The sequence below is a fragment of the Sminthopsis crassicaudata genome, chromosome 2, assembly GCF_048593235.1.
Source record: "Sminthopsis crassicaudata isolate SCR6 chromosome 2, ASM4859323v1, whole genome shotgun sequence".
In the NCBI taxonomy this organism is placed as follows: Eukaryota; Metazoa; Chordata; class Mammalia; order Dasyuromorphia; family Dasyuridae; genus Sminthopsis; species Sminthopsis crassicaudata.
The window spans coordinates 430,240,545-430,263,497 of record NC_133618.1 but is presented as its reverse complement, the minus strand read 5'-3'; the positions used below and the strand labels follow the sequence as shown (position 1 = coordinate 430,263,497).

The 22,953-nt window shown below is 36.6% G+C and overlaps 1 protein-coding gene across 7 annotated transcripts in view; it reads right to left on the bottom strand.

Moving 5' to 3' along the window:
• The window catches only part of JAKMIP2 (janus kinase and microtubule interacting protein 2), a 237,338-nt gene that overhangs the window by 7,988 nt on the left and 206,397 nt on the right, over positions 1 to 22,953 (bottom strand). For 4 of the 7 annotated variants that reach the window (XM_074292119.1, XM_074292115.1, XM_074292114.1 and 1 more), the window contains 3 exons: positions 20,329 to 20,394; positions 16,282 to 16,352; positions 16 to 615 (listed from right to left, as the gene is read on the bottom strand). In XM_074292119.1, coding sequence (XP_074148220.1) covers positions 16,302 to 16,352; positions 20,329 to 20,394 — 117 coding nt within the window. In that variant the 3' untranslated portion in view covers positions 16 to 615; positions 16,282 to 16,301. Of the gene's footprint in view, positions 1 to 15; positions 616 to 12,738; positions 13,007 to 13,105; positions 13,125 to 16,281; positions 16,353 to 20,328; positions 20,395 to 22,953 lie in introns of those variants that run through there. The other 3 variants (XM_074292116.1, XM_074292118.1, XM_074292117.1) reach the window with 3 other exon arrangements.

Genomic DNA, 22,953 nt, shown 5'->3' with positions numbered 1-22,953 from the left:
AGTAAGAAACCAGACTTTTCAAATTTAATATTTTATTGTAAATAGCTCCTCATAGTTCGTAGGGTATTCATCGTGCTTATTACCTCCCCTCCTCCCTCCCTCCCTTTTTAAAAATGTTGTGTGCGTGTGTGTGTGTGTGTGTGTGTGTGTGTGTGTGTTTTAATGATTAGAACTGTTTTTTGTGGGGTATTGTTGTTACATTAAAATGACCTCCCTGCACAGCAGGGGAATATTGTTCCATTGTAACTTTGGTTCCATGCCCAAGACACATCTTTGCTTGACCTGCTGAAAATGGTTCCTTGATATTTCTCTTTAAACAATATATGTTCATAGTTCTTTTCTTCTATTCAACATCTACAGTTGTCATTAAATGCAGCATATATTGTAGATTTTTGACAGGGTCATGTAGGAACTGTCAAGTAAGAAATCTTGAATAATGGCTTTAAAATACATGGGTTGTAGTCTTGGCTACTGGGTAGTTCTTGTTTTTTTGTTTTTTGTTTTTTGTTTTTTTTTTTGTTTTAATACCCCATCGGTGTAAACAATTTTTTTTTTTATCTTCACATGTTTGGAAGCATTAGCTTGTCTAAGGTCTCATCCATGTTGTCTGTAACTCTGTAAAATAAAAAGGGGGAAAAACACTGAAAAGTTATTTCAGCCAAAAGTCTCTCCAATTGATTGTTTTTTATTCAAAGAGAAACTTTACTACTTTGATTTCCTTGAGACATAATCTCTAATGACCAGATGAAGGCTTTAAATTTCAGTATATAATAGGATTGTAGATTCAGAGCTGGAAAGGACCTCAAAGACAGAAATATAATTTAAGGATCCTTTCTTCTCCTTTGGCCCATGACATTGCTTTTCAAAAAAATGTTTTGATAGAGTCATTTAACTTAAGTTTGTTTCTTTTATAATGCTATGCCTTTTAAAATATTATTCTAAAATGGAGTTCATAGATTCATTAGACCACCCAAGAGCCCCCCCAAAAGCAGAAAAAGGTTAAGAAGCCTGGCTCTAGTTGAACCTCTTTATTTACAGGAAGGCTCTGCAATAATTGGTATGAGTGCTCCCTCCACCACTGCAGACTGTGGTCCCTCTAAAATTTAGGACAAAGTCTTCTAGCATGGTAACATGTAAAGTTATCATGATGTAACCAACCTGGTAATGAGGCTTTCCAAATTAGGATCATAGGCTCAGATCTGATTAGAGGTACCAGTTGGATACTCCAGATATATAGATGAAGAAATTGAAGCATAGAAAGGTTAAGGTCCCAAAGCTAATAAGTGTCTGAGGCAGCATTTGCACTTAGGTCTTCCTGATTCTGGACTTATACACTTGAAGACTCTCTATGCATTTCTTGACACAGATATAAGTATCAGAGGACTTGTTCTTGAAGTGGGTCTTTTTAGCTTGGAGCAATTGCCAGAGTTTATTATATAGCTTATCATTATTTCCCTCTGAGAATACAGTATCCCCTCTATGCAACAAAAAGGCCTCTAAGTAAGTATTTAAGTGAAGGTTATCTCCTAAAACTTCTACAAAATGAATTTTCAGGCATTCAGTTGATAATCTTGCCTCTGTCTTTTAATGATTCTTTTCCTCCCTTTCTTCAACTCAAACAAAGATCATTCTGCCCACTTAAGAGAGCCCAGTGGATGGGTCAGGAGTCAGAAAAACTCGAGTTCAAATGTCCTATCAGATACTTAACTAGGCAAATGGCAAAAGTAGGAAAAAACTGGGCAAATGACTTCTATTTGCTTCATTTTCCTCAACTATAAAATGGAGATAAGAGCTACTAAGTGCTGCAGTGGATAGAATGTCCAGGCCTGGAGTCAGGAAGCTTCATCTTCTTTTTTTGAGGGGTAATTGGGATTATGTGACTTGCCCAGAGTCACATAGCTAATAAATGTTAAGTAACTGAGTTGGATTTATATTCAGGTCCTCCTGAATACAGGGCTGGTGCTTTATCCACTGTATCAACTAATTACCCCTGATAATGTAACTTCTGAGTTCTAAATCTGGTTTCAGGAACTTACTAGATATGTGACCCAGGACAAGTCACTTAACCCTGTTTGCCTCAGTTTTCTGTTCTATAATATGAACTGGAGAAGGAAATGGCAAACCTCTTCAGTACTTTTACCAAAAGAACCCCTACAGGGATCACAAAGTGTTGGGCATGACTGAAAATGATTAAACAAAACAACAAAAAAGATGAGGATAATAATAGCATTTATCTTTCTGGATTGTTGTGAAACTCAAATGAGATAATATAAAAGCACTTAGCAAAGGCCTATTGTTTGTCCTTCATCCTCTAAGAGGACCATGAGATCAGGGAAATGAGGCTATAACATACAAGTGAGTTGGATTTAAGTGAGGGATGGCTGTGAAAGGTCAAAAAAAAAAAAAAAAAAGTAAAATGTACATTCACTCTTGATCATGAAATCTTAGATTTGCAGTCTGAAGTGATTCTTAGAAGTCATCTAGTCCCTAGGTCCTTAAACTGTGGGTCATCATCCCATATGAAGTCTCATAAGTGAATATGGGGACTGTGAAATTAAGATTTATTATCAGTAAATTTTTGCTTTGTATACCTATTTTTATGTACCTATATACCCAGGATCATGTACAAATTTCATAGGCAAAAAAGAGCCATGAGTTTAGGAAGCCCTGATCTAGTCCAACCTTTTCATTTTACAAATAAGGAAACTGAGCCTCAGGGAGACAAGTTAGGTCATAGAAGGAACAAATGGTAGAAATAATTTTAAAAATTCTTTCAAGTTATCTCAAGCTCCCTTTCTATCATACTATACTGCCTATAAAGAATGTGCTGCAATAAAGAAAACTGAACTTGTACATATTCAATTGTACTTCAAACTTTGGCTCTGCCATTTATTATTTATGTGACCTTAGGGAAGTCATGGAGCCATCTAGGTCCAGTGGCCAGAACTAGATCAGGACAACTGGAGATAGCCCTGGATAAAATTCAAGACCTTGGCCTATTTAAACTAAGGTCTTTAATGGGTGTCAATTTGACTGAGGCATTTCATAAATGTTTCTCCACTCCTCTCTCTCTATCTTTAAACAAATCTGTTATGATGGACAATTCTTGCCCATGTAGCTCTTTGGCCTTTATGCTCCGATTCTGAGCCATTCTGAGCTGCATGTGTGCTAGCTTGTGGGCATTCTTATCTCTGTCACTTTCTAGGACTGGATCTGGGTTTATGTTTTAGTCCAGAAGGCCAAAAGCAATTCTTCCCTTCTGAGGAAGCCCAGTAAAAAATGTCAAGGAGGATACTTTTTCATGGGATTCTGAGAACTTGATCTCCCATTCTGTGGAAGAATGGGGCTAAATAGACAGTTTAAGAAAGATCTCTATGAAAATATGATGTGCAAACAAACAATATTCTTATAATTCCATAAATTCTATCAATCCTTTAGAATAAATGAGCTCACATTTTGATTGCAACATGTTATTTGGCACACTAACCCAAGGAGGTAGGCAGTAATATTACTATCCTTATAAATGAGGATACTCTATGACTTCCCTAAAATCATAAAGATAATAAATGGCAGAACCAGGGTTTGAAGTACAGTTGAATATGTACAATTTTAGAGTTTTCTCTATTGTATCATATTTTTCATAGGCAGTATGGTATAATGAAAAGGAGCTTGAGATAACTTGAAAGAATTTTAAAAATTTATTTCTCCTATTTGTTCCTCCTATGACCTAAGTAAAAGTTGTCTCTCTGAGCCTGTTTCCTTATCTATAAAATAAAAAGTTTGGACTAGATCAGGGCTTCCTAAACTAACAGCCCTGTTTTTGCCCATGAAATTTTTACATACCTTGGATATGTAGATTTATAAAATAGGTATGCAAATCAAACATTTATTGATAATCAATCTTAATTTTATAGCCCCCCCATATTCATTTATGAGACTTCATATGGGGTTGTGACCCACAATTTAAGAAACTGGGTACCTACATGACTTCTAAGAATCACTTCAAGCTCTAGGATTTCATGATAAAGAATGAATAAAATTTTATACTTTTGGCTGTTCTTCAACTATCCTTTCCCTACTACAATCTCCCTCTGTACATTATCTTATGGTAATGTGGAGAATTGGAAAGAATACTGATTCTGGAATTAAAGAAGCAGTATTCCATAAATCTATTTTTGATATTTGTGTGGGATTGGAAAAATTACTTAACCTTCTGGGCCCAAGTTTTCTCATTTATAAAAAGAGAAGTTTGGACTACATGACTCTGAGGAAGTTAGGTGAAACCTAGATAGAATGTTGCACTTGGAATCAAGATCTGAATTCAAACATGTGCACAGTGAGTGTAAATAGCAACTGTTTCTGTTCTGAGTAGTATCTCTGAGGGTCTTTCTCACTCTGATTTCTTTTGTGAAAGCAATCTAGGTCATCTTTTACCTCAGTTTTTACCTTGCCTTTAACTACTGAATAGATGCTGCTTCAGACAAACTATGACCTGAAAAAGACTTTAGCTTAAACAGGTCAAGGTCTCCCACTGTTTCCTGGGCCAACACCTGTCATACTGACCTATTTCTTGCCACTGATGACTCTGGAGGAGACAGTGAGTCTGAGGACTTTGCATAACTCTGCCTCACTTAAATCCAAATTCACATGCAAGTTAGGGCACCCTACTCCTGATGTTATTGGTCCTCTTTGAGAATGAAGGAGGAACAAAAACTACAACAGCTAAACTCCTTAAGGCAGTCTCCTACAATAGGTATTCCCAGTTCATCTCTTTTTATTTTCTTAACCTTCTTTAGTCTTGATACCTTATCATTTAACCAAAACTTTCTCCAAAGTTATCAGTAGTCCTTAATAATCAAATTTAATGGCTTTCTCTCAATCTTGATTCTTCTTGACCTCCCAGGAGCCTTTGATGTGTCTATCACCTCTTTCATACTCTCTCCTCTTCTGGTTTTCAGGATAGGATTCTCTCCTCTTATCTTAACACATCCTGTTAGTGTCCATTGTCAGATCTTCATCCAGGTCTGTTCTCTTTATTATAGGTGTCCTATAGGGTTTTATCCTGGTGCCATTTCTCTTCATACTTTATGCCATTTCATTTTTCATCAACTTCCATGGATTCAATGATCATCCCTTTGCTGCTTATTCTCAAATTTATTTATCCAGCCTAACCTCTTCCCTTACTTCCAGATTCACATTTGCTAATTGTACTTCTTGAAATGGATATTCTGTAGGCCTTTTAAGCTCATTACTATTTCTTACTCCATTCCCCACAAATATCCAATCTCTTGCCAAGACCTCTTGTTTTAACCTTTGTAACATTTCTCAATCATGCTTCCCCTTTTCCCTCTAATTCTGCCACCGATTTTATATAGTTCCTTATATCCTCATACCTGGACTAATGCAATATACTGTTGGTTGATCTGTTTGCCATAATTTTCTTCACACTCTAGTCCCTCTACTCAGCCATGAAAGTTTTTTTTTCCCTAGTCTATCTCTGTCTGTCTCTGTCTTTGTCTGTTTCTGTCTCTGTTTCTGTCTCTGTCTCTCTCTGTCTCTCTCACATACAGACCCTCTCTCTCCTCTCTCTCTCCTCTCTCTCTCTCTCTCTCTCTCTCTCTCTCTCTCTCTCTCTCTCTCTCTCTCTCTCACACACACACACACACACACACACACACACACATACACACACACACACACACACACACCACCACCACCACCACCACCACCCCCCCTTAATTCTGACTTCTTTATGTTGATTTCTTATTTTTCATGTGTATTGCTTGTTTGTGCATAGTTGTTTGCTTATTATCGCTACTACTAGACTGTGAGCTTTTTGGGAACAAGGCCTGCCTTTTGCCTTTCTCTTTATACCTATCTCTTAGCACTGTGCCTGGCACATAGCCATGAAATAAACTTTTATTGACAATTCTCATTTTTATGCTTGAAAGAAGTGAAGAAACAGAATTTGAAGGAACCCCCCAGATTTTTTGAGTTCAAATTTTACTGCATGAACTGTGACACAGTTCACAACTGCCACATATTTTAGCAATCAAGCTTCATGAATTTCTTGGTATCAAAAAAATCTCAAAAAACAAAAAAAAAAACTTGTTTTTATTTGTTTTGTTCTGTTTTGTTTTAATTATTATTATTTTTTTTCTCCAACAGGTTTTATATACTTTAGAGGTGACCTTTCCTGCTACTAACTCCATCTTAGTCCTCTTCTGGAACCTTCCAAATCTATAATCTCTCTGGTTGGAATTTCTATTGCACCTCAGCCTTGTTGAATGAAAATATTCTAGCTCTATTCTGCTTAGAAACTAGTCCAACATATCTCTGTAAAACACCTGATCTTCTTTTACATTAAGGAGAGTCATCCTGTTATTTGGGACAGCCCAGGTGTCCTGCACTGAAGAACTAAAAAAGTGACTGAGCTTGGCAGCCCTTGAGTGCAAGAGCAAAAGGATATTTTTGTCAGATTTATTGTGGTCCTTCCTCTTCTTGCTGGATCTAAAGATCATTTCATCCTAAACCAAAAATTCCTGTTGGATCCTGTCTCATCCTGAGAGTTAAAAGTATCCTTGCCTTTCTAGGGGAGTAATGAAGGCTATATCCTTTGTCCTTTTCCCCTTCCTACTATCATGCCTTCCAGTTTTATAAGGCCAGTGGACAATAAGGTAAGAGCAAAGCAGTAGAAGTGGGAGATCTTAGGCTTGTATTGGAAAAGCTTGAGTAAAAAGTTGTTTTCTAAATAAAATCATTGGCTTCCAGATACAGTGAAAAAGGACAGTTACTGTCAACTGGCAACTGCATTGAATTCTAGATCTACGACTCCTCTTGAGTCTCATAATTTTTCCTGAGATGAAGTGACTGGCTCAGGGACACAACTAGTGTCTAATTGGCTTTAAGGCTAGTAGTATATCTATTTACTGTACACCTACCTGCTCTTCCTATACTTTTTTTTTTTTTCTGAGGCAATTGGGGTTAAGTGACTTTCTCAGGGTCATACAGCTAGGAACTGTTTAGAGTCTAAGATCAAATTTGAACTCAGTCCTCCTGACTTCTGGACTGGGGCTCTATCCACTGTACCACCTAGATGTGCCCTCCTTCTATACTTCTAAGAAAAAAAAAAATTTTTTCTCATTTCAGAGATCAAGTGCTTTAAAGTAGGGTGTCTTAAACTTTTTCCTTTGATGATCCTTTTTTGCACAAGAAATTTTCACATGACCCTAGGTATAAAGGTATACAAAATTTACTGATAATAAGTCATAATTTCACAGCCCCCACATTCAGTTATAAATTCCCACTCATGGGGTCTTGAACTTTAGACTTATGGAATGAGCATGACTAGCCACAGCACAACTTTGTTCTGAGACCAATAGAATCTCAGGGGGCATCTAGTCCTGGGTACCACTGAAACAACAATAATAAAAATAGTTAACATTTATATAATATATACTTTACAATTATTAATTCACTTAATCCTCATAGCAACTCCGGGAGGTAGGAGAGTATTATTCTCATTTCACTGAAAACTGAGGTTGTGACTTGTCCAAAATCATATAACTTGTGTCTGAGGCCAGATTTAAACTTACCTCTCCCTGATTCCATGCCTTCTGTATACTGTACTACACTGTCAAGACTCCCATCTACAACATTCCCAATAAGTAGTGATTTAGCCTTTTCTTTATGAATGACTTTGGTATATCTCAGGGATACTCTTTTAACCAGGATAATTCTGATTAAGCCTTAGCACTGAAGTCTGAAGATAATGACTTGGAATAGGGAAAAACATTTTGTGTTTTGGAAATTAAAAAAACAAAACAAAACAAAAAAAAACTACAATGACTCAACAACAACAAAAATGAGAACCATTAGTTCTCCTCTGCTATCTCTCCTCAACACTCTATCATATAAACACAGACAATGCCGCTATTACTTTGGATGGGAAATTAAACAGTCCTGGACTATCTCAGCACCACAGCACTACAGGACTATTTAGAGGTGGGGGGTGGTAGTTAATATAGAATACTGACCCCAGAGTCAGGAAAATGTGACTTTAACTCCCAACCGTGGCACAAACTATGTAACCCTAATTACCTCACCCAACTTCTTTGGACCCTGGGCTAACTCCCTAAGATAATAGTTTCAGAATGGATTTCAATTTGCATCAATACAGGAAATTTCCTCATTGGCAATTCTCTACACTAATGGAATCTTAGGTCTGAATTCTACCCTCCCCCCCATCAAAACCACAGAATCTCATACTTTGAGCAGTTTTTAGATGCTATCTTTTGCTTTAAGTTGTACTTTTTTTCCATCTGGGGTTTTGATTTAAGATGACAGCTTAGGGGGGAAAAAAACAAAAACAAAAACTTAAGTTCAGCTGTTTTGGTAACAAATTAATTACCCTGCCTAGGGCTTAGATCAGTGGAATAGTTTTTGCCACACATTTGGTATCAATTACTTGGCCTGATTTTCCAAGCCTCAAGAATGAGTAGTTTTATTTCTCAATTCAATTTAACAGATATTTCATAAGCTCCTTTTTCTAGGTTTTCATGACACAAAAGCAAAAATTGACAAAACTTTATGCTCTCAGAGCTTCCATTTCCTCCTTGGAAGATCAGAACCTTAGACACCTCCTATTTGACTCCTACTTAGATGGCTCACTGGAATGTGGAAGAAGTCTTGGGTACTTCAATACAATGTGAACAAAGCTATTGACATGTCTCACTAAACTGTAAGGGCTTTGATTTGTCATTTCAGTCATGTGCAATGCTTCATGATCTCATCTGAGGTTTTTTTTTTGGCAAAGATATTACCATTTTCTTCTCCAGATCATTTTTATAATGGCAAACAAGGTTAAGTGATTTGCCCAGTCTCATAGCTAGTAAGTGTCTGAGGTTGGATTTGCAGGTTCTCTTGACTCCTAAGACAAAGTTCTAGTCTATGCCATTTAACTGTCCAAAGGCAGTGAATGTAAATGTATATATGTTCAAGATGACCCATTTCTGTTGCTGTTCAGTCATGTCCTTCTCTCCTTCATCTCTTTGGAGTTTTCTTGGCAAAGTTATTGAAATGATTTGCTGTTTCCTTCCCCAACTCATTTTACAGATCAGAAAACTGAGGCAAATAGGGTGAAGTGACTTGCCCAGTGTCACCACAGCTAGTATATTTCTGAGCTCACATTTGAACTCAGATAGATGAGTCTTCCTGAAACCAAACCTGACACTCTGTGCACTATGATGTCACCTAGTTTCATTTCTACTAACATTGAAAATTCAATGCACTGGCAGAAAATGTTCAATTTTGCTGATGTAGAAATTCCATCATCGACTTTCCTTGTGACCAAGTAACATAGCTACTTGGTATCTATTTTCTACTGTATTAAATATCATTAAGGTAGTGTTCTATATATTACTTAACTAAAACCAAGTTACTTTCACAGTAGCTGAATAGTTTTGATAGTAGGATTAAGAGTCCTAGAGCCTAGATATTAAGGAGTTATAATGAATTCTAGTAATGAAAGTTTGCTTCTCCATTTATAACTAGGGAGTTAGGGAGTAGACTATATAAAGGGAAAAGTATGGGAAGAGAATAGAAGGATCCTCTTTGGTTTTGGGGTGGTGTTAGTGAGAGTTTAATAAAGTTTAGAATTTTGAAATTTAATTCAAGCAGGCTCAACAAACATAAAGCCACTGCTGTCTAGAAGACATATTTTGAGTGGTACCTGGTCCTGGGGATGAGAAATGACATGGCCACTGTCCTCCAGGAGTTTATATAATGGTGTTTGGGAAGATAAGTCATTTGTGCAAATCAGCATATGACAAAGTAGAATGAATAGGGGCAATGTGCTCTATGAAAATTAACAAAAAGGGCAGCTAGGTTACTCAGTGAATAAGAATACTAGCTCTGGAGTCAGGAGGACCTAAATTCAAATCTGGTCTCACACATTTAAAACTTTATGGCTATAATCCTGGGCAAATGACTTAAATCCAATTACCTCAGGGAAAAAAAAGAAAGAAAAATCTAATAGTTTAGTATGTTGAAAACATGAAAGTAAAGAGAAACAGAGTTGTAAAAACAGTCGAATGAAATTATGTTTATATTTTATTTAATAAGAAACCCCTGAAGAGTTTTGAGCAGAGGAAGGTCATGATCTTAAGTGTAGGAAGTTCATGATCAGAGGACTGGAATGGGTAGATATTTTTAGAAAAAAAAAAAAAAAGCCATAGCTTTTGAATCTTTGAAAAGTCATGGAAGTGGTGTGTGCACAAATACTGAATGAAGAGCAGGATATGGAAAGCACTAAAATTTATCATCTCTTATTTAAGTCTTTTTCAGCCTGCAGAACAGATAAAGGAACAATAGGGTCCTTTACTATCAGGGGAAGATTGAGTTCAGGTGCTGTCTCCCACCTGTACTGACTGTACAATTTTCTTAATCTCTAAGATTATGTTTACAGAACACATGAAACACACACTGTTGAGCTTCTTCATTGTTCCTTATACTAATGAAATCATAGTTCTTTTCTAATAATTTATCATATGTGTATTTTGTGTAGAAACATACACATAACTGAGAGAAATTATTTTTATATTATATTAGTAACCAATAGTTAAATTAGGATTAAAGCTTTTTCCTTTATTTCCTCAGTGTCCAGCCCCTATAGTTGTCAGCCAATCTTTTAAGGATAAAGCTGATGAGATTGTCCAAATCATCTGGGAACATGCTCCTTTATCTTGGGCAAGACCCCACCCAATTAGGAGACTTTACTTCCATTTGAAATGTGAACAGAATCTAATCTAAATTAATTCCAGCCCCAAATCATTAAGCCCATATTCTTTTACCTCCCCATTAGAGTTTAAGGTAACCCAGCTCAAGGAGGAGACAATCTGGCAGTGTGGTCTGGGTACAGATGGATTCCTTTGTCCAGATTGTTGGAGGCTGCTGAGTCTCATGATCAAGAGCTGATAGCTTTTAGTCTATCTCCTCATTAACATGCCCACTGGCTCATTAATTATTCAACAATAGGTATTGATTTCTCCTGCCAGAGGCATTTCCTTTAAAAAAAAAAAAAGACACTCAGGTCTCTATTAGGTGACTTTGGTTCTTCAGAGAAACCACTGATCAATTTATTATCATTTAGTCTAATTACCCAGAAACTTCATTCATCTCAGTATATATGTGTGTGTGTGTATGTTGTTGTGTGTATGTATTGTGCTGACCTCATTGTTGTACACCTGTAAAACCTGGACAATATACCAATGTCATGCCAGGAAACTGAATCACTTCCATTTGAATTGTCTTAGGAAGATATGATATCAGACACTGAGGTCCTTCTAGAACTAAATTGCCAAGCATTCAAACTCTATTGCAGAGATCACAACTCTGATGGATTGGCCATATTGTTTGAATGCCAATTGCATGCTTGCCAAAAAGATTACTTTATGGAGAATTCACATATGACAAGCACTCATAAGGTAGTCAGAAATTCCTATATAAGTCATTTCAAGGTCATTCTTAACTTTAGAGTTGATTTATGACATGGGAGACACACTGGCACAGGACTGCCTAACATGATGTACCCTCATCAGAGAAGGTGCTATGCTCTATGAGCAAAGCAGAATTGAATTAACTGAGGAGAAACAAGATTTGCAAAAGTAGAGAAGCCTCTTCAAATGTTCAAAGGGACTATTTGTGTCCAACTTGTGGCGGAGCATCCGAGCTCATATTGGTCTGATCAGCCACAGTCTGACACACTGTAATTTGACTCTAACATGGTGATGTCATTTTGATCCTTTCTGAGAACAAAGATCAAGATTATAAATTACAAAGCAGATAGATACCAATCTGTGTTGATAAGAGTTTCTTCATTGATCACTGTTCAGTATACTCATGAAATCAGTTGTGTTTGTGTGTGTTTACACATATATGTATATATATATATACACATACACATGAATTTATCTCATTGATCACTGTAATCATGAAATCAGTTGTGCATGTGTGTGTTTATACACATATGTACACACACACATGGATTTATACTTCTGTGTTTTAAAGGTCTGAGATTTCATTACTAAATCCACTGATACAGATCCTCTCCCAATAGGTGACAAGATTTTCAGGAGTTACTCCAACATCACTACCCTCTCCCTCATAATTTAATTTTGCTTCCCACTCTGTGATAAACTTTTCTGGTTAGATTAGTTAGAGTGTACTACACTAGAGTGTACTACTAGATGGCTAGAGCCATCTATCTTTCTATCAGGCACTTACTAAATAGTTGATTGAGGGATTTGTTTAATATCTATTTTTCTTTAAGAGATGGAAAGGCAATGAATTTATAATGAAAGTCAGAATACCAATGAAAACTGTCATAACTTGGCAGTTTTTAGGACCAATCTTTAGAAATCTATGGTCTCTATACCATAAGGCATCAGGGAAGAATTTTAAAAAGTGGAGAAGCTGAATACATTATTTAAAAATTGAGAGACAAGCTCATTCACCAGGTTTGTCATTTCTTTTCCATTGTAGCAAGTAGAACAAATTCATTATCAGCAAATAGTTATGTAGAAACAAAATTAATTGGTTTGCTCAAGGTCACACAGGTAGTAAGTAGTGTTTTTTAAATGTTGTACTAATATAATGCCCTTTTCCTTCCTAAATGTCCTTTCTAGTCTTCATCTCTAAATGAACTTTATTCCTACTGTTGATAACATTTCTGATAGCTTCTTTCCTTTTTGTATGTCATTTTTATTTTAGACTTATCAAGATGAACACCTTTGCCCCAGTTGCTATTCTGGAACTGTTGAAAACTTCCAAGGCTTAGGGTCTCTTTTATTTTGTCTTTGGAGGATGTTAGTGAAGACTCCAAAAAGAAAGTAGTAAATGTAGATGAGAATGTTCCTTGGAAAGAGTGAATAGAATCACTTGATCACCTGGGAAAATTATTTTCCTGGCATATTTCCCAGTTCTGCTCTGCATTTCTTCTGCATCCAACCTAAAAAAACATCCCAGAATGCCCTCAGGACAGTCACTTCCATTTCCAGGCAGGAATGACATCATCCATGAGTTAGAGTGGGGGAAAAGAGGGCATGATTTCTCTCTTCCACCAAGTCCTAGCCAAAGATATTAATCAATATCAGATTCAGAAAAAATCTCTGCCTGACACCATTTTGAAGAACAGCCAAAGTTGTTTCAGTATATGAAGCTCTCCCAACTTTTTATAATTACCAGATTCTCTCAGAAACTTATCTGTTTCACTTTTACTGTAATAAAGATTTTTGTGAGTACAAGAGAATCTCTTTGAATTCTAACTATGAACCACTGATGTAAATTGTGTCCCCTTTAACTTTTGGGGGGACCCTGAAACTGTGTTACTTTTAATCTGTGGGGGAAGGGTGATTTGGGGGTTTCTCCTCTGGGTGGGGCCACACCCTTCCCAAAATAAGTAATCTCTTTTCAATTGGAAATCTAAGCCTGAGGTATAGTCCACACTAAGTGGCTCAAACTCCCAGTTAAGTAATCTCATTCAATTTTGAATTGAATTGAAACCCCCCTCAGATGGCTAATAAAAGGAATTCTGAATCCTGAATCTTTACAGAAGTCCTATCAGGATCTTGCCCACTGCTGAAGATATTTTCTTCTCATTGTTATATATTCCTAACAGGACCTTGCCCACCAGAAAGGCTGTCTTCCAAGCAAGCTGTCTTCTTGGTGTAAATAAATCCCATTCTTGCCATAAACCTTGTGCTTATATTCATCGAAGCCTGCTGCAGTTAGCCAAGGGGATTCCATTGCTGTTAGAGGATCTCTTACCCTCAAATTCTTGCACCTCATCATCATGGCTCTTGAACACATCAATATCATGGATGTTTGCTAAGCTAATAAACTGATTATTAAAATGTCTCCATGTTAATAAATATAATTGGCAGCAATACCTATTAACCAGTTTTTATGTCAGTAATTTTTGAAGTATTGAAGAATTTATTGATAAACATGGGATGTTAAACTCTTACTAAAATTGCAGTGACTCATTTTCTTTATCCAAGATAATCAATCATAGAAGACTGATGTGCATTTTGAGCTTATTCACATCCCATATCAGGAAGAAGCCTATCTGACTACTTCCAGGTATAACCAAGTCACATACTGAAGTGGGTTGTGGTCCCTTTAAGAAACTATATTTCCTATTGATCTGTGATTCCTTTCAGATTCTCAGACCCTCCTGGCTGAGACATATCCTCCCCAGACAAGTTGTCTTTCCAGGATGCCAGAGCCTTTGACTCAATTACAAATCCTGGTCAAAAAGCATCCCTTTGAATTCCAATAGGAGATACAGGCTTGTCCCAGCTCCCATTCTAACTTGCTTGGGCTGCCCAGCCCCCACTGGTTCTGACCTGCTTGCTGTCCCAGCCCCTACTAAGACATTCAATATAAAAGAGCCAAACTAAAACCCTCTCTTTGCAGAGGTTCCAAACATGCCAGATATTCCATGCTTAGTATGCTAAGGGCCTCTGTCCAGTGGAATATTCTTTCCAGTGTCACCCTCTTTTTACCCTCTCACCTTTTTCTCTAACCAGACTTCATGCCTCTCTGTCAGGATTTCTAACCTTACTTCCCAATCCCCATAATAAACCTCTTTTATCAATCTAGGTTTTCAGATCTGTAAATTTCTTTATAGAGAATCTCTGAGCTGCCAGAAAGGAGTCCCCAAAACTCCCTACTCTTGTGCCAAATCCCAAGGAGTTGCAGGGGAACCAGACCTCTCCATTTGGTTCCCTGAACCCTAAGCCTGCCATTAGATCTTATCATTTAACTCCTTGACCACCAGAAACCCTGATCTCATTTTGTTTCCCTAAATCTAAATCTTATCAATACTATCTTTTTATATAGAGTGATATAAGAATGGAACTCTTTATCAGCCTCCATTGTCCATTCTTCCAACCTCTGGGCATCTTTAATCATTGAGATATTGATTAGCATATTGGACAAATCTGGGACCTTGTGTGTCAAGTGCATTTCAACCAGCATCTCCTTGATCCAACCCTCAGAGGTACCAAATTTTTTCCTGGTACTTCCCCTCCTCCCTTGAGAAATCCCCAAAGTTATATTTACCCTATAAAAAGATTTGTTCATGATGAAGTTCTTTGCTAAGTCCTGAAAAGGAATAAACTGGCTATGAAATACTCTCTCTCTCCCTCCCTCCTAGTGTCTTACCTTTAATGGTGTCTTTCTCCTTACTATAGCTAATTCTGGTTAATCTGCAAACTCCTCCATGCCAGCCAATGGCATATTCAAGCCTTATAGCATATTTTTTAAATGAATTTTTCCAAATTCCTTTCCTTGGTAATCCTATTACTTTACCAAATCTATTTTTTATCACTCCTGGTTCCTATTTTACCTCTTTATTTTGTCTGTAAACTCTTCTAATTAAATGTCCTTTTTGGCAAAGAATGGCCATTATGAATTTGTCACATGTTTATTCCAAACTAGAGATTACTACTTTGCCCTCATCAAGATGACAGTGTATTGATGTGACTAATTATTCTCAGAAGAGATGTTAATGTGAAATTATGCCCCAGTTCTATTTCTCTATATTCCTAATTTGGAAAATGGTAGCAAGGGCAAAAGAATAAGAAAACAGTTATAAGATCTATTCCCAAAATACTGGAATTTGAAGGAAATAGAGATCCTATCAGATCTTCTTATCTGAAAAGCAAAACCAGCTAGTTAGTTATTTAGGAGGCCTGAATAGGGAAATTGGCCATTAGACATCAATTAAGGTTGTCTGAGGTTCATAATGGTTGTGACTCCTTGTCAAGGAGCAAAAATAACTTTTTTTTTTTTAATCTATCTGACCTTTTAAAAGGTCAATTACCTTGTTTTTTGGACATTACTCAGTGGTTTTTTCTTCCAATCTGAGGGAGAAGGGCAGTGGTTCCCAACTTTTTGTTTTGTGAACCTCTTTCAACAAAACATACAAAATGTGTAACAAGCCCTCAGGGTAACCAAGTATACTATCCATAATATTTTGTAATTTGCAAATTGTATTTCCTGGGTTAAGTGCCATTAAAGATATTTTAATGTGAAGCCTCAAGGGGCTCATGAATCACTTAATTGGAACCACTGTATGTTGGCAACCATTTTTTATCATCATCTTCTTGTTGATTAATAAGTGAAATTGAGTGCCAACTTCATAGCATTCAAATAGAGGTAAAGTTCTTAACCAATATCCCCTTAGAACCATATTTTGAGAACTAAATAACATCTTACCTTAAAGAGGCACCTTGACATCAAGGCCAAAGAATAAAGGCAAGAGAGAAGAACAAGAATAGGAACAGAAACTGTAGAAGAAAAAGAAGAAGATTATGTAAATCTTACTTTTTGTCACCTTTCACAAAGTGCTAAATCTGTCAAAACTCATTTACTATGCAATCCGCACCTTTGCTTAAGGAGATATCTTACCTTTCAACCTGAGAGTACAACTGTACTTTTCTCTGCTATCTCAAGCAGGGATATGAACAACATGGAATTTTGAAGGTTGAAAGTCTGATGTTTATTCAAATAGAACACAGAATATCAGAAGTGTCAGAACTTCACAAATCATTTGAACTTATTAAACATCATGTTCATTTGACAGGTTAGAAAACTGAGAAGCCCAGAGAGAAAATAATTTGTAGAAAGTCACTGGGCTCAATAAATAGCAAAGCCAGGAGTATAACAAATAGCAAAACCCAGATTTTCCTAATTTCCCAGGCCAGTTCTCTTTTCACTTTGTCATTGATTGGTGTTTATTTCTATTTTCTTTTTTAAACTTTTCTTTAAATTAAAATTTCAATTTTTCTTTCTAAATTATAAATTGTACATCAAGATGAACATTTCTATATAATTATAAGTTTAATATTTCTATATAATTTGTAGAACAGAAAATCATGTGAAATTGAATCTCTTTTATGTAGAGCTTGCTTTTCTTTTAAAGTATATGCTATGTAGAGCATGGTGGCACTCCCCTTTATTTTCTTCTTTAGGGATGATAAAGGCAGATAGATTACTTGTGCATGGAAGTTCTGAGCTATAGTGGGTTAAACCTAAAGAGTATCTGCACTAAGTCTGGCACCAGTATGGTAAATCCCCTGGGAACAGGGAGACACCAGGCTACCTTAAGAAAGGAACAAACTGACCCAAGTTAGAAACAAGTAGGTCAAAGCTCCCATGCCTGTTAGCAGAAGGATCAATGGCACATATAGCCTGGGAGAAATAGGAAAAGCCAGTGTCAAAAAGAAAAGTATATAATACATTCATCCTGTATTTCAAAGCTGCCCTATTTATCTGTGATTCCTTCTCTCTGTGTATGTCTCTCTCTCTCTGTCTGTCTCTCTCCCACTCCCTCTCCCTCTCTTTTTGTTTATTGTATGGGAAACTTTTCCATACCTCTACTATTCTCTACTATAATTACTGGGGGGGAAAAACACCTGTAGCAAGCATGGATACATAGGCCAAATAAGCCAAGTATCCACTGTTCTTAAAAGTATATGGCTCATTCTGCATAGTTCCTTTCAATATCAGGAGGTGGGTCATTTATTTCTTATTTTTAGAGTAAGACCAAGAACTGGATTCTTAGAAATTATGTCAAAATTATCTCATCTAATCCTATTCATTGTAGATCTCTCTCCTTCTCTCTCTCTCTCTCTCTCTCTCTCTCTCTCTCTCTCTCTCTCTCTCTCTCTCTCTCCTCTCTCTCTCCTTCTCCTCTTTCCCTCTTCCTTTCTCTTTTCCTCTCCCCTCTCCCTCTTCTTCCTTCCCTTCTCTACCCCCTCTCTCTTTCTCTCTTTTCCTCCTTCCCTCTCTCCCCCCACTCCCCATCTATCCCATTTTCTCTGGCTGGACTGAAGAGCTCCTTAGAGGCTGGGACTGTTTTTTTGCTTTTGTATTTTTATCTTGAACACTTGGTATACTTCCTGCAACATAGCAAGTGCTTAAAAAAATGTAAGTTTACCTTGGCAAATAATCACTTAATCTTTATGGACCTCAGTTTCCATGTACAGAATGAAGTAGATCAACTAGATGGATTTTCAGGCCCCTTTGAACTTGAGATCAATGAACCTATGATTCTGTATTCAATCAATTGAGTTAAAAGCAAAATCAGCTGATTAGTTATGGTAGAAGGCCTAGTTAGGGAAATTGGCCTTTAGAGATGAATTAAGTTGTCTGAGGTTCACAGTGGTCATGTCAATGTTCCTTGTCAAGGATCAGAAATATATTTTTATTTATCTGACCTTCTTAAAAAAGCTATACTGTGTCATTTTATTTTTAAATAAAATGGCTTGATGTGGAGCTAGGGAGAAAAAGAAAGAGGCAGAACTAAGAAACAATTGTTGGTACCCATATTAATACTGTTTCCTATATACTTACCCAATCACCCTGTTTTTACTCAGTGACTTTTTCTTCTAATCTGAAGGAGTTCAACATAGTAGGGCAGTGATTCCCAACTTTTTGGTTCTATGAACCCCTTTCAACAAGACCCACAAAATGTGTCACAAGCCCCCAGGGTAACCAAGTATACTATCCATCATATTTTGCAATTATTTCCTGCTTACAGTGCTATTACTATTGCATTTTAGCTAAGAAGAAGCATGGGCTCTGTGGGTAAAAGGTGCTATGCAATAGACCAGTCAGCTCTTTTGTTGGGGCTCCTTTCTTCATGATTTTCTTAGGTAGCTATTTTATGGTTATGGGAAAACCCATTTAATATGTTGCTTTTTGAGTAGAGAGAGATAGACTCTTGTGGAGCAAAGGAATATGATGAGGTGAAAGAAAATTATTCAGCTGTGGGCTTCCAGATATTTAAAGTTTGAACATGTGCAGGCAGAAAAGATGTGATATGGCCCTGCTCCAATCATGCAAAGGGAAGAGAATGGGAATCTTTCCACCTTTCACTCTATTTTATAAAAATCTTCAGCAGGATCTGCCTTTCACATGCAAAAAAAGAGAAATCTTGTGTGAATTGCCAATACCATGGCACCATATAATTTTGCAGAGTTGAATTTTGAACATTCTGGAAAATGTTGGCAAATCAAGCTAAATATTTTATACAAATGACATACTTAGAAATATGTGTTTCTGAGTTTGCTGTACTAACAATCTTTACTATTATTAAGTGTAATCATAATAATTCACATTTCTATAGCACTTTGAAGCTGACAAAATGCTTTCTCCTTTTGTAAAACAGGGAATACAGGTATTATTCTCATTAGAAATTAGGGCAAATGGGGCTAAAAGACTTCCCAGTTCATATGGGAAGTAAATATTTGGGTCAATCATACAATCAATATAAAATTATTAATATCTTCTCTGTTCCAGGGACTGGACTTGGAATTAAGGATAGAAAGTAAAAAACAAAGCAATCCCTGTATTGAAAGACTTTGCATTTTATAGGGGGATACCATATATTTTTACTTTTATATGATTTGTGTAGTGACTTTTACTTTTCAATGCATTTTCATATACTTTTGCTCATTGAATTATAGTCAGAAGGAAGATCTTATTTTTATTCCCATTTTGTAGATAAGAAGACTTTGAGAAACTGGGGAATCAAGGCTTGCCTGAGGTCCATTGGTCAGTGGAAAAGCCAGTATTAAAACATTAATCTCTTAAACTTTAGTCAGCACATGTTTCCAATCTAGTGAACAACCTCACCTTTTCATAATCTTGTTTCCCCCATTCTTGCCCTACACCACACAAATGCAGTATCAATTTTGGATGAGCTAAAGTCCCTGGTGTCAAAGTATTTCTGTGGGCTGTTTGGTTCTTAACAAATGGAGCCATTCTTTCAGGCCACTAGGAAAGCACACAGTTCACTAGCTCTGAGCTCATTGCATTAATTGAGTCTCTGTCTTAATGTGAAATAATAAACTTGCTTCTTGAATCATCTAACTCATGGATTCAAGGGGGGAAAGAATGTTTTTATTATAAGCAACAGGAGTGGGATAGGAGAAAGGGAGGAACTGACCAAAAATAGAGGCCAAAATCATGGGATTCTGAAAAGCAAAATACATGCATATACATACATACATAAAAAAATTAAAAATTTAATGGATTTTAAAGAGTGGGAAAACATAGAAAAAGAGAAGAATTAAGTAAGGAAACAGATGATGAAAAGTATGAGTGGACACGAAAAAATCAAGATTAACAACAAACCCCAAAAAACGATTATTCAAAGGCCACAGAATGACCTCCAAAGTCATGAGAAATGAGAAACAAGATGGGATGGGGAATGTAATATAAATCAGGACTAGAGCTGCTACAGAAGTCAACACATACCTTTTCTTCTAAATCCTTTATTTGTCTTTTCTGGATATCAGTTTTGTCTTCTAAGTCTCGGATTCTCTGAAATCAAAGACAACAATCTTAGCTCCAATGAAGGATTTAACAACCCACTTATTAAAACAGTGCAACTCCTTCACACCTAGAATCATGGAGTGGGAAAGTGGTTCAAAGAACATGTAATCCAATCTGGAGCTGAATCTTGGGACATTTTCACAATGTTCTTGAAGAGATTATCTATCCTCTGCTTGAACACTTGAAGTGATGGGATAGCTCATGACCTCTGGAGGCATAGCATAGCCCTTTTGGACAACTTCAATGATCAGGGAGCTCTTCTTTACATTCAGTGCAAATCCATCTGTCTCTACAATCCTTACCTATTATTCCTGATTCTGTCTTCTCAGCTCAGCAAAACAAACATAGTCCATTTTCTATAGAACCACACTTAAAATAATTGAGAACAATAATCATGTTCCTCCCCCTCCTCCTCCACTTCATCTTTTTTTCCCAGTGAAACATTCACAGTTCTTTCAAACAATCCTTTTTCTGGCTTGTACTCCAGTGTGTTTACCAGCTGATACCTGCTATTGGGCATGTCCAGTTAGTCATAAAGTTATTATAAAACCACACTACTAACAAGTAGCAATTACTAACAGTTATGGTTTCTCTACCTGGAAGGCACTTACTTAATGGGAAAAAATTATTGTAATTATTAATTATCAACAATTGGACTGAGTTGCCTCATATACATAATGAATTCTCCATTCACACATAGATGAGATAATAAGATTATAAAATTCTGAGCTAGAAGGGACCTAGGAAGACATCAAGTCTAGCCCTTTCATTTTTTTACCCATTTGGAATATGAGTCTGAGGGAAATTAAATGACTTCATAGGCACTCACACATCAGAAAGTATTTGAAAGCAGGTCCTTATCCACCAAGTTCAGCATTCTCCCCCTTATGTCACAGTGCCTCTCAAATGTACAAGGAATTCTTGGTTATATATGGGACATACCGCATCCCTTCTAGCCCCAAGATCCTTGGAGATTACAGACAAGTCCTTTCTTCCTTGCCATTTTGTGATTTTCTACACTAAGCACTAAAGTCAAAGCCTTGTAATCCTAGGATTGGAAATATATTCGGAGTAAGCCTACAGGTAATAAGTGAAGCTGTGTGAATGGATAATCTTAGTTTTTAATATCTGTGGTGTTCCTGAGTAATAAAATCATCTGCTCTAACAAGAATTCTTTGCCTTGAAATTATGAATTTATCTTTAAAAACATTTTGTTAACTATTTCAATAGAATTGACTTTCTTGGTAATCCTACGTATTTAAGAATCTTATTCTCAGAAGGGATCCATAGACTTTCACAAACTGCCAAAGGGGGCCATGACACAAAAACAGTTAAGAGCTCCTGTTGTTACATTACATACTTACATGTACATATATGTATATTATTATGTGTGTATCTATACACATATCCACATTTATACACATACAACTACCCATACAACTACCTATATATCCATATGTGTAATTTGTATTTTTTTTACTAAGTAGGAAAGGCTTCCTCCTTGATTCTGAGTAGTTAAAATGCTATCCATTTGAGAAGTCCATTCTAGCCAGTAAATTCTTCATCCCCTGATCCAAGGGGATGTGAAAAAATCCTGCAATATCAAGGGTGAGATGAAATTGAAGCATTCTCTCCTACTACTTCTCCCTTTCAGTCTCTCTAAGAAAGTGTCTATTGCTAATGTCATAATGGCATTATAATGTTTACAAAATACTTTTCATGCAACAACCTTGCAAGGTGGGATTGTACCATTTCCAGTTTCCACAGGAGATTATATTTAATTCTAGAATCAACGGGGAACCCCTGAAAGTCTTTGAGTAGGAGCATAGCATTGTTAGATCTATGCTTTAGGAAGGTTTTTTGGTGACTGCATGAAGGATGGACTGCAAAGGGGAGAGATCAGGAGCATTAAAACTAGTTAGGAGGATTAAACAACAGTCTAAGGAGAAGTGACCTAGACTAGAACTAAATAACAGTTTGAGTTGCGTGGGGAAGGTAGGAAAGACTATGTGTGAGAATGTATATGTATATAAACATATACATTTCATACACATACACATTTATCTATCTATCCATCTATATTTCACTATGGGCAGAGCATTCTGTTAGTCACTGGGGGAAAGGAAATCTTTGCCTCATGAAATCTCTGCCCTCAAGCTTCAAGTCTAGTAGCAACGTGGTATATACATACAGACAGGCAAGCTCTCATCTGACAAAGTATATAATATCCCATATAATTTTATCTTCTATTTAGGAAAAATACATCTGTAAAGTGTGTGAGAGCTATACAAAACAAAAAGATTTTATAAATCCTAATTCATGAAAGATCATCCTTATATATCTAAGGAATAGTCACTACCCTATGAGGGTCAAGCCAACCTCCCTATTAATGATTCACCTTTCTGTGATTATTTAATATTAATGGATAATCTAGCCTTTAAATACCTGGATTCCTGACCTCCTGACAGATGATAATCAAGTATCCTCCTAGTCTTAGCATCTGCCTAGTGTCCACTAAATTGTCATTACCCATAATCCCAGGAGAGT